Source organism: Molothrus aeneus, chromosome 9 (genome assembly GCF_037042795.1).
Source record: "Molothrus aeneus isolate 106 chromosome 9, BPBGC_Maene_1.0, whole genome shotgun sequence".
Classification (NCBI taxonomy): domain Eukaryota; kingdom Metazoa; phylum Chordata; class Aves; order Passeriformes; family Icteridae; genus Molothrus; species Molothrus aeneus.
Window position 1 is genome coordinate 16,866,805 of NC_089654.1, and position 12,729 is coordinate 16,879,533.

A 12,729-nucleotide genomic window follows, 5' to 3' on the forward strand; every position below is an offset into this window, starting at 1 on the left:
GTTTACAGAAATCTAGAGCCTAGTAGAGCAGAAGTTGACAACTTCTGGTTATAATGTTCTCAAAGCTCCAAATTTTGTCTGTTCTCAAGTGTTCATACTTACTCTGAAGTAGTTAATATTCAACTCAGATTACCATGCTACAGAAATCCTCTGGTTTGGTAAAAAAGGAATCAGGCAGGCAGCTTGTTAGAACAAGACAAAAATCCAATAATTCCATTTATAGTAATTTTACAGTGTTTGAAATGACAGTGAATTTACAGTGTTAAATTTACAGTAATTTTACGGTAAGAAAAAAGGCATCTCTTTCTATTTAATTACCTCGTACATTTAATACCAGTGTGGCTCATGGGTTCAGGTTTGGGTGCCATACTACCAATTTCCAGTACGTGTAGTTTTATTCAGAAACAGGAACACAACTTGAATTTACTGCAAATAAGTCGTCTTATAATATTATTTGAAGACGACTGTAGCATTACTATTCCTAGGTGAGTGGTAAAAGCAGCTGAAATTTATCCTTTTGGCTGCAAGCTGCATTATTCTTCAGAAGCATGCAAAACTTTGAGCTCAGGAAAGGTGACCAAAATTAATTCGATTTTTCAGAAGTTTTGTTTATACTTACAAAAACTTCCAAGCAATTGCACTTTGTAATCTGAATCCCTTGATTAATCATTTGATACAACATGCAGAGTTCCAACACATAGCTGATTTAGGTGATCACACTGGGATGAGTGAGAGAAATATCTGAATACTAAGGGCCAAACTTTTCTCACCCTGAAAGTTGAGAGGTAGTACAGCAGCAGCTTGATGCACCTGTACCATAGCAAACTCCCACTCCCAACCCATCTTTTAGTGAAGAATTCACCTTTAGACACTGCTCAGTAATAGTGACTCTCTGCTGTCCTTATTGGTGTTCCTCACTGATATTCCAGATTTCCCTGTGCCTGGCTACTAGCCTGGCTTGCAAACACTGATGGAACAGGAGACCTTTCACAAGAATTCTGCAATTAGGATGGACCATGTTGTTGCCAAAACTTGGTATCATTGCCATCTGATGGATGATATCACAGAATAGAATTAAAGTATTTAGCTCCTCCAGGCTCCACTGACACAGAAACATTTACATTCATACTGCTGGCCAAAGGCACGAAATAGTGTTTATCCAAAGGCCAGAATATGGACTTAGCAGTTACTTGTATTTAATAAAGAATTTGGTCATTATTTTATTCCATCTTTCAGATGGAGAACCTGCAACTTTTTTGGTGTAAAAATCTGTAAAAATGCAGTGCTGGAGAGGGAAAAAAGTTAAATATGCAGAATCAACACTGATGGCCATGCCAAGACATTTCACCTTGTTTCACACATATCCGTCCCACCCCTACCTTCAGTTATAAGTTTTGCTTTAATTACCATTTGCATTTATGTGCAGTTTAAAGTTCCACAATTACAATGTATTAGAAGGTAACCATACAGTCACCAAGAGCTCTGTTCCTTTTCCAGTGCCTTTTACAAGGTAACCAGTTGGAGATTGTGGTCAGCATGTCACATACACCATCACCCTATCTTCAGGAAGATGCATTTGCAAATGTGTAACGTTTCTTTTAGCTTTTGCAGAAGTAGAATCAGAAAGCAGCTAGCCAAAAAACAAAGAGCATGGCCATTAATGGATGTATGCATGAGGACACATCAGTGCAGATTTAAGGAAGTTGTTTATTTAACTAGCATTGAATGAATTATACTTCTAACATTTAGCAGTTGAGAGCAAACATTTTTGCCTCTTCCTGTTGCCATTTTCTTCAGATTTTGCTTTTTGAGGAAATACTGCTTTCCCTCTTAAGATTTGATTTAAAAACTAGACAAATAAATAGGGGGAAACAGTAAAGGGGAAAGGGAAAAATAAGTCATTAGTAAACAAAGACTTCCAGGCCTGAATATATTCTGTGTAAAAAGCATGCAGAATGCTGCCAAGGTAGCACATGTCTATTACATACAGAGTTTCATGAAATCATAGAATGACTAGTCAGAAAATATCTGTGAAATCATCAAGTCAAACCATTTCTTCTTACTGTTCCTATATATCCTGGAAGGACTTCCTTCCTATAGCGTTTATCTAGCTTGGAAATTAAAAATTTAGCCACCACAAAGCACATATCTGGGAAGATGAGTGCTCTTCTACATGAAATTACTCAAAATCTGCTATTGTTGAAATTCATGTTCTTCACAGCATTGCCTTTCTGCCAAATTGAAATGCTGATTAAGATTTGACTAGAATGAACTGAAGCAGGAAATCACTGGTATTACTTAGAATTATCATTATTCTGTGAGCTTATGAACATCTTCTCTCATCTTCTTCCCAACCTGTTCACATTAACTTATACACATTTAAAGATGTACAATATTGCCTGCCTTCATGACAATTCAGTTGCTCAGCCAGGCATGTAACAGGTGATTGTATAGAGAAAATTATGCAACAGCCTTCCAAGAATAATTCTACTTTTCCCCCAAAGCAGTGTTTCTTACCTTTTAAACCTACAGTGAGCAGAGGAAAAAGTCAGTACAGTGCCTTATTTTGGTCCTAATGCAAAAATACACTAAATATCTGGCTTTCTGGGAATTCTTCAAGCAAGCAACAAAGAAAACTAATTAGAGTACTTTAATGGAGAAAGCCAGGTTATTGATTTTTAAATCTGTTTTTAAGTGAGCTTAATGATTAGTAAAGGTGCTGGACTGCTGACCCTAGAGACTATCCCTATATCTATAGCATAGTGATCTATAGCAGAGACAACATTCCAAGATCCTCAACTGTGTTATAAGTCTCAAGGGATTGATCCTAAAAGCTTGGATCTACTCAGATTGTTATGAAAACACTATCTACACTTAAAGAAAAGATGTTTATTTAATAAAAGCAAAAAGGCAACAAACAATTAGGTTGAATTGCTTTTCAATCCTATGGTTTTAAGCAACATTCTCAGAGCTGGGTATGAAAAGGCTAGAAAGAGACTCTAGTGCAAAGATGAGCAGGCATTTTGCACATGATGGAGTATTGGGCAAAGACATTTCTTCACAACGCAGCATGAACTGAAATGAGCCAGTGCGCACAGGAGTTACACAAGCCATTTCGGTTTCAAGACCTTCTGATCTTTTTAACTAACAGAAAGTTACTACAACTATTGGAGCAAGGAAGTTTGAAGACAGACATTTCATAGATTGAAGGTTTTGGCAGTTTAAAAGTTAAAAATCTGTTAACTGATATTAAGCAAGCATCCTTTTTTTTTTAAGCAATCTCAGTATACTACCACATAAAATTCGTCCTTGCAACAGCAAGAACCAGAAAATTTAGGTATGAATTCTTCTACTTGCACAAGTGAGGTTTAGTTTCTAACTATAGTGGCCTTAACAGTTGTAGCAAATAAAGACATCAAGGGGCTTTTTTTCATATATGCAGTTCCAAATGGAGTAAATGCAGCATGAATATGATCAATTCATGAAATTAAGGAAAAAAGTCAAGATGGAACATAAATGCCAATCTCATTTAATGTCAAATCACTAAACTAATCACTGTTTTGTTCTCTTACATTCCAAGATAAAGGCAAGATTCATGTATGAGAGTTTTATTGCATTAATTTAAAATAATGTACTTCAGCAAAAACAGGTACTGAAGATGTAATAACTATTAAATAAGCAAAACCTGCCACAGGTGAAAGGACAAATGGTACAAGTGATCAGAGACTGTAGTATAGTATCACTCACCTCATGATGCAGCTCAGCTATCTGATCTTTCAGTTCTCTGATGTACTGGTTAGAATCAGATTTATTAAGCTGCCCTTGAATTTTTCCTTCTTCTTTCTGTTTTGGTTAAAAAAAAAAGGAATAATTCAAATTATTCAAAGATCTACTATATTATAAATCTTATTTTAACTGTCTGCATATTTTTGTCAGGAACAGAAGCTATTCCCACCAGCTATAACACCCAGCACTTTCATTTGGTTGAAGTTACAGCAGGTATCTAGACATGACAGTGGCTCAGACCAAGCTGACTCTCAATAGTACAAGGCAGGATTCTATGGAGGAGCAGGAAGAATTAACAGCTTCACAGGTGGAATCCACATCCTATGCACATGAGATTGCATTTTAGTAAACCACTGCCACAGAACACTGTCAATACATGGAACATAGCGTATTTTAATTTCACTAAAGTTGACATTTAGCAACAAGACATTTTCTTCTGTCTCCAATTAAACAAAACAATTCTTTCCTTGCATTGTGGGACATGCACTGAGAAACACTATATAAGACAAGCTTCTTTTGTCCTGTAAGAAGAATTATAACATCCAAAATATTGTGGTATTTGTCATGTAGGAGTTCCAGAGTACAAATGAATGTCCCCGAAAACCAATGCTTCAAGAGGCATACAGAAAAGCTGGCAAGTAAAAAACAAAAACAGAAACAATAGATTAAGATTAATATGATGTTTCCCTCATTTGTCAATCAAATGCAGCTCCTACATTTCAGGACTTGCACTGAATGCCTGCAGCACTGGTTTCCATCTTGTCCCTAAAGGGAATCCTGATGTGACTGGACCAAACCTGTCAGATCTCAGATAAATAATCACCCTGATGAGGAATGCACTCCATGTCTTCTACTTCCTACTAATAAAATGCAGAACAACTCTGCTCTTGCCTTTTTCTAGCTAAATAATTTCTGAAGCAGCCACCAGCTCTAGAGAATGCAAGCATCTTGGTTTTATAAAACCGTTTACCTTGACTGTAAATCACATACGAGCAATATATTACAGAAACACAAATATAATGGGAATATCTTGTTTTTCTACCTATAGCTCATTTTGCTGAAGTTTTAATTACATTTGAAGAAAGCAAACAGTTTACTTCAACAGTCAAATTGAAAGTCATTAGCAAAGAGAGGTTAAATACCTTTTAGAATGAAAAGTATTAACTGTTCATCAAAGGATAAGACAAAAAGCTCTAATGGAGACGGTCCTTTAAAACATCCCTCTGAAATATAAACCCTAGGACAAAACTAGGAGAGATAACATGGTACCTTCCAAACCCTTTTGCTGGATGAAGAGAACAATCTAGAACACTGTCAGTATTGGCAATATTGAAGCAATACCTCTTTTTTTCAGACTTTTTTTTTCTTGCAGTGAGGTATGCATTACAAAATTACTCAAAAAATAATTTTGTCATAATCACTATTAATTCCCACAATCTGTAACAAGAACAAGATCTTTAATGCCTATTTCCATACTGAACCTAATTTCCAAGGTAACCTATAGCCAAATTCACACACGTACAGAAAAGTAGCATTAATATTAACAATAGTTCCTGTCCTAAATTGATAAAAAAAACCCCAAATGCAGTGTAACCCCATCATCTCTCTCTACGAGAATGACTACTGGCCTATGAAACAAAAGCAGCATAACCTGCAAACTAAAAATACATCAGCATATGAAAAAATCTTCCTTGCTGTCAAACACTAAGATTCCACACAATCTGATTCCACACACCTGATCATCTCTTGAGGTAGCAGGAATATATGGAAGAAATTATTAAGTCCTCTCCCTCTGTTTGAAACCTTGACTTTCCCATTTAAGCCTCTTACTCTATGGACTCTACTATGTCACTACACACTCTCCAATCAAAATGCAACAGTGAAGCATAGTTTTAGCAGAAGTAGAAGAGAGGTGCCATAGCCCTTCTAAAACAGAAGTGTAATAAACAGCTGAGCTTATGTAGAAACTGGGTGCACAAGGGGCTGTGAAACAGTCACTGCCAAGGTCAGTCTGTATAAACTAACAGCAGAAGCAGGAACATTTAGCAGGTCGGGTTTGGCACACAAACAGCTGAAAGCTGTTTGCACATATCATATGGGAATTCCACACTTCCATTACACTTAAGTGGTGTTATGGTTACTTTTTATTCTAGGAATAACACTGTAAAGTCAATACAGATATTACAGAATAATTGTGTGTATTTGCTCACGGAAGAGCTGACTGTAGCTACAGTCAGTTAGAGCTGAATGAAAGGCATAAGCCTGGCTTGCAAGATGGCCATTATTACTGAAAGGCAAGTAAGTTTCAGTTTTCCTTTCAGAACTACAGATTTTGTAGAGCTAGCAATTCACCAAAAAAAACCCCAAAAACCTAACCCTGCATTTTCTACAAACATACTTCTAAAAAGGTCATGCTGTAACTTCCTCTTGCAACATTCAAAATGTAAGTGATCATAAGCTGATCCTTTTAACTTGCTGATAAAAAATCATCTTCCTAATTAAATAATCCCGTGTTCTGTGGGCTACCAGTCTGTCTACAGTGGATAAATTGGAAGGATGACATAGAAAAAAAAATTACTACAAGGTATCAGTCTTCTTTAGAGCTGCTGCTCATCCCTGACCAACAGAAAAGTATAGTCTACTAAGTTGATCATTGTCTTTTAACGATAGTTTTCTAGTGGTAGCAAACCACTAGAAAACATGCAGGAGTCAGACACCACAGCATTAAAATATATTTTAATTTCTATCAAAATAATCTAATTTAACGAATAAGTAATAAGTTGACAGCTGAAAGCTTACTTTTATCTAATGAACAAAAAAGTCCTTCAAAATTTTATCTGCCGTATTATGATTTTTAAGTTACCTAATATTCTTTAATACTGTGAAATGAGACTGGTATTTCTCTTCAATACATACATTTTTATATAAGTACAAAGTATTACCATGATCTTCCAAAAATTGTTTCACCTTCCAGTGACATTTCATGTTAGAACGTAATCTGAACTTAATGCAAATAATTCCCACCTTCTGATGAGCATTCATTAATCAAAGGTAAATTTGAATGTGAGGAACTTAAATTTGGTAGTAATATTCTTTAACAGTAGTTTTTCATTCAGGGAGCTTGACACCACCACCCCTCAGCTTCCTTGTCTCTGAACTAAGTTGAGCCCAAAATCCTTTGCCACTCCTCACAGGACTTTCTTTTCAGCTCTTTCACCAGCTTTATTACCCTCTGGACATATTCAAGGACCTTCACATCCTTCTGAAATAGTGGAGCCCAGGACTGCACACAGTAGTCAAGGTGAAGCCATACTACCAGTTACTACACAGTTGCACTGACATAAGGAAAGTTACATTGCTTTCAGGCAGCTTAATTTCATTTAATGCTTCCTATTGTGGCATTTACTTTAGCAGGAAAAGGACATTTAACTCTGCATTGCTTGTATACTGTGCTTGAATAGTTTTGGACTACTGTGCTTGAGCAGCTCTGTACTTCTGAGGAAAGTACTCAAATCAACAGTAAGGGTTCAAAACTGAATGTTAAGGCTCCACTTGCAATTTAGAAGTCTTTAAGGTCTGAATGTCACACCTTTTAAAAGAGAATACCATAAGTAATTAGTAATCTCCATGTTAAATTGTTTAAATCTAGTTATTCACATAGGATGTGGGTTGCTGGCTCGGTTTTTTGGTGGTTGAGGGTGAGGGGGAGCACTGTTATAACAAATCTGTGATATTTGGAGAAGTCACAACACAAAAACTAGCTGGTTGCTAGACAAATCATAGTAATTTTATATGTAAAATTAATATACCAAGAAAAAATCAGAGAACATATAAATAAGCAAAGTGTGCGTATTATCAGAATTGCAAAATAATGAAAGCTAGTCAATTCTAGAATGTAGGAATTTGTTTAAAACCTCCTGCAGTCACATGTGAACGAATCTCTACACCCACACCCCTGGCGTACTGCGTCTGCGTACTGGCACCACTGCAGTGCCCATCTCCTCCTCCTTCCCAGAAGGATTTTTAGAACAGCAATGCCAACTGGTGTTACACTGTAATTAAAGATGCATCATCTTGATTTCACTGCTTTTGAAGATTTTTAACTGCTCCTTTTTAGTCTCTTCTGACAGACCAGCTCCAACAGCAGCACCAGGGTTAGAAATCTTTATCAGGGTAACAAACACCCTCGTGGCAGCCATCACCTCCACCCCAGGGACAGGCACTTGTAGCAGTGTACTCAGCCAATCCACAGTCCAACCCCCTGCCCCAGGGGGTATATAGTGTATATAGTGGGAGTAGCACGGGCAGCCAAGCAGGAAATGAGCTCTATAGATCAAAAAACCCGCTGCTAAAACAGAACTCAGGCCCCTTCACAGTTTTGGAAGCTCTCATCTCTCTCATCCTGCTGTGAAGTAGTAGAGTGACTGTACTTGTGTGCATACCAAGAGTTACACTGAGAGCTCCTGAGAAGAAAAATCTACACTCCAAAAATTTTCTCCTTAAAATGAGAAAAAATTCTGTCTACCAAAAACTATCAGCTGAGAATCATGGTTTTCATATCACACGTAAATGCTCTTTTGTCTGGCTTTCTAAGAAAAAAGCATTTTGCCAAGAAGCAACAGCTAGTCTCAAAAAGCCACCTGATGCTAGTGAGAACTCCTGAACATACGGAGACCTTTCAAATTCATTTAGCATCAGGCCAGGATGTATAGCTGGCAACACAAGAGTGCAGGGACAGACTGCTTAAAAAATGCTGATTTAAAATACCTGAAACCATTCAGGCCTCCCAAAATCAAGTTTAGTACTCATAATAAAAAAGGGTTTATACAACAAATAAATAAATCACGAGAAAGCATCTGAAAAACACTGGAGGCCTTAAGCCGGCTTTTGCTGCTTAATCAAAGTTTAAGACACAGAAGATCAGTGTAATCAAATTCCAGTTGCAGGTGTTTCATCCCAAGAGGAGTACAACTTTTCTAAAACACTCAATTATCACATTGGATAGGAAAGGAAATACACATCAATAAGAAAATAATCTGTTTTAAATAATAGGAAAACATCTAGGGTTGTTTTCATTTTAATAACTGTGAACTTAAAATCACAGAAAAAAAAATTTACATAGGCAGTCAACTCCAGGCACACTAGACAACTGTCTGTTCCTTAGATAACATCTTTACCAAAAATGACTGGAAGAAAGGATGTTTCCCTAACACCCTTAACTTGATCTTTTCTGACTTAGAAATATTTACTTGGTAACAACTTGCCTCGGCCTCTTTTCAGGAGAGGCTTTAAAATTCTTACTTTGTAGCAAAAGACAAAAGACACTGCATTAAAAATGTAAATTAAGTATATTCAGAAGGGTAGATGTGGTAACTAGTGTCCTTTCAGTGACTTTACAGTGACTCATTCTAGACTTTCAAAAAACACATCACTAACATCACACACCACTATTGATAAGAGTAAAAAAAGGGTTTCCTGTAATTTGAAAGATGGAAACAATTTCTTTACTGAACAGTCAGTACTTGGAAAAGTTATTAAACAGAGGTCACAAAAAGGCTTCATTCTAAAGAAATAGTGCTAAAAGTTTAAGCTGTGGAGAGATTAGTAGCACAATCATGGATTTCCTTTACAGTTGTTCTCAAAGCTGCTTTGACCGGGTTAGAGATAGGGTAAATGTGACAAAATTCTCTGAATCTGCCAGGAAACACAGCAGGAAGAAGTGATGCTACAGTCTGTCCAGATCAACCTAACCAAAAGAAGAATTCATTCTTATGGATATTTTTTGCTTTAAGATTACTCAGATGTAAAACTAGTTTTTCATATTACAAGCGTGCTCTATATTGCTCAACTCAACCCAGCCATGGGTAATTTAAGAGGATACTACAGTCACCAGCCTGCATAGAAATGGAGGGACAGGAATTAAGCTGCCAAGGAGAGGCTACAGCTGCCCCACTCTGCTTCCTCAACCTGCCTACACTTCCACTGGCCTACTGCTCCTCACCCTAGGCAGCTGAGTGACTGCAGCTTGTAACTGATTTAACCTTGCCTGAATTTTTCTGTTCTTCTTTCAATTACTTATTTGTCAGAAAAAACTTAAAAAATCAAAACAACATCAGTGGACCAGCAGGGCTGCCCATATGCAACCAGAAGGAACTATGTATGCTCATTTCAGAGACCTTGGAGCCCTTTCCTAAGGCAGCTACAAGGGAGCTGCAGAGGAAGTTTTGACAAGGGCATGTGCTCACAGGACAATAGGGAATGGCTTTAAACTGAAAGTGAGTACATTGAGATTGTATATTAGGAAGAAAGTCTCTAGTGTGAAGATGGTGAAGCAACCTGGTCTAGGGAAAGCTGTCCTGCCCATGGCAGGCAGGCTGGAAAAAGATCTTCAAGACTGCTTGCAATCCAAGCCATTCTGTGATTCTATGTTTACCTCCCAAACATAAGCTGAACTTGGCAAGTGAGAGAAAAATAAAGACATGATAGAGGAGTAAACAAGTGCTGACAAAGTAAACCTTTGTTTCCACGTAACAGGGCTGTAACATCAGGGTTTTTCTTTGTCACTTCCGGGGCTTAGGTACGTGCAACATAAGTTAAACTTCAGTTATACTTCAATTCCATGCTATTTTTGCATGGAAAGTCTAAAGAAAAACCTAGAATATCCATCATGTATTGGGCAACTGATTGCATTTCAATATACTTACACAAAAGTTTAAAAGGTCAGCATCATGAACTGAATGCTCAAACAAGACAAGGTGACATTTAGAATATATTAAGAAATAACTTCTTAACAACATAATAAACTGACAGCTTGTTGCAGAATTACATCTGTTATTGAATGATAGTTCACTCTCCATCCCTGTCATTATTACTAACCAAAACTAAGAGTGACCCAGAAACTGTGATTTAAATCTAGCATGTGTGTGTGTGATGTCAGATCAGTTCTTATGTGGGAGTAGTGATACTCTGCATTATAAATTTAACATCACTGTCTTGCACCTACACCTACATAAACTTTTAAAAGAAAACCTTGCAATTTAAGTTAAGTGTTGCTATGGTCCATGTGGACCTGGCAATGAATCCCTCGAACTTCTTAGAAAAGCACCACCCCCCTCAAAAAAAAAAAAAGGGAAGGTTATGTGGTAGGTTAACTTCCTCCCTTCATTTTTATCAGCTTTGAAACAGCTTGACAAGCAGACCTATTTGTGATGCACTGTGCATCTGTGCTTTAATCCTGGTGCCTATTCTCCAAGACTGGCTAAATGTATTTCTGGTAATAAATATTGCATTTCAAGCATTAAGGCAAGTTCTGATTAAAAGGGCCTCTCTGCTCCCCACATCAGGTGACAGCAATTACAGCTGTCACCTGATCACAAGCTGAACAGAAGAGAGTGGGAGGCAGCTCTTTCTCCAGTGATGAAGAAGTTATCTAAATTTTCAATTTCCTTTAAAATTCACTTTTGTTTAAACCCTGTTACCAATTGCATGTTTTATGGCTGACAAGCTTTGGGAATTCAGGAGTTCCAACTCCATTATTACATTTCTTTTGGTGCAGGTGTTTCAAAGGCTTTTGAGCATGAGTACCCAAAAAGGAAGTTTTGATCATAAGTTTCATATTTGCTGGCAAAACACACTGGTGAAAAATATCTGCTTAGATTTTAAAAAAAACCCAGACATCTACCACAGTTCAATAAAAGCAGTTCAAGTAGTCAAAAATAAATAAATTAACATTAGCAGAACTTAAATTATTTGTTTTAAATACTATAAAGTTCACACCTAAAATCTGTATTTCACAATTGAAAAAACTATCTTTCCTGCTAGTGTAAGTTTGAGATGAGATGTTCACCAAAAACCTAACAGTGCAAACTCATCAAATGAACATGAACCTCAGCCACAAAATTACTTCATACTCCACACTGTATACAGAGAAAGCCCAGCCATTCTCACTTTTGTGAAGAAAATCAAGAATTTTACTGAGATCAAACTCAAGAAATCATTAGCAGGTGATAATCTGAGAATACCATAAAGATTGGGACTTGAAATGCACTTTGGAAGGAAACAAAAAACCTAGAATAATAAAAAATATTACTAAAAACTGCATTGTGCAAAGTAGTACTTGTGAAAAGGAAGGAGAGATGATGTGGATAAACAACTGAACCTGAGAGAGTGCAATATAATGACAAAACAGTAACAGTGTGATCTTTGGATGTATTAGCTGGAGTCATAAAATAGATTACATTCCTGCAGTTCTTTCTGTCTCATGACAAGGTATAAAAATCCACATGCAATTCTGGGATCCCTAAGTTCAGCAGAAATATGGAATGGGAATAGGAGAGAGCAATAAAATGATGGAGCATGGATGGTATGATCAGTTAAACAACAGAAAACCAAGTCAGATGTACTTACACTAAAAATTAACACAATTTGAATTGTGTGACAGCTATCCAAAAATTCCCAGCTGATCATTAGGGGATTCACCATTTCCTAAGATACTGACTACACTTTGAGAGATGTGAATCTATCAAATAATGGAAGCAGGATGGCATTTGAAGTCTGTGCTAAAGTAAAAATAATGTAAAATGAGTACTCACCTCTCACCTACTAAATCACATTGTTTGAAGTAACCTTTAAACTTCCCCTCTCTTTTTTTAAAATGTCAATTTGAGCAGAAGATTGACCTTAACTCAGCTACTCTCTTGTTATCTTACTAGATGATAAATGATTCATATGCAATGCTTACCATACTTATCTAGGTATTTCTAATGTACAGATCACAGCATTATCTAAGCATTATATTATTTAAAGAAATGATTGCTTTAACTTTCAATAAGTCTAGTGCCTGCTGCACTAGAGGAAATATAACAAAAATTCTTTATGCAAGCTCAGTGAAATTTATTTGTACATTCCATGTATGAAGAGATGAAAAACTAGTTGAGAAATCAT

At 36.7% G+C, this 12,729-nt stretch overlaps 1 protein-coding gene across 6 annotated transcripts in view; it reads right to left on the reverse strand.

Moving 5' to 3' along the window:
• Positions 1-12,729, reverse strand: part of EVI5 (ecotropic viral integration site 5) — a 70,778-nt gene that overhangs the window by 15,058 nt on the left and 42,991 nt on the right. For all 6 annotated transcript variants that reach the window (XM_066555312.1, XM_066555311.1, XM_066555314.1 and 3 more), the window contains one exon: positions 3,748-3,843. In XM_066555312.1, the coding sequence (XP_066411409.1) occupies positions 3,748-3,843 (96 nt within the window). The remainder of the gene's footprint in view (positions 1-3,747; positions 3,844-12,729) is intronic.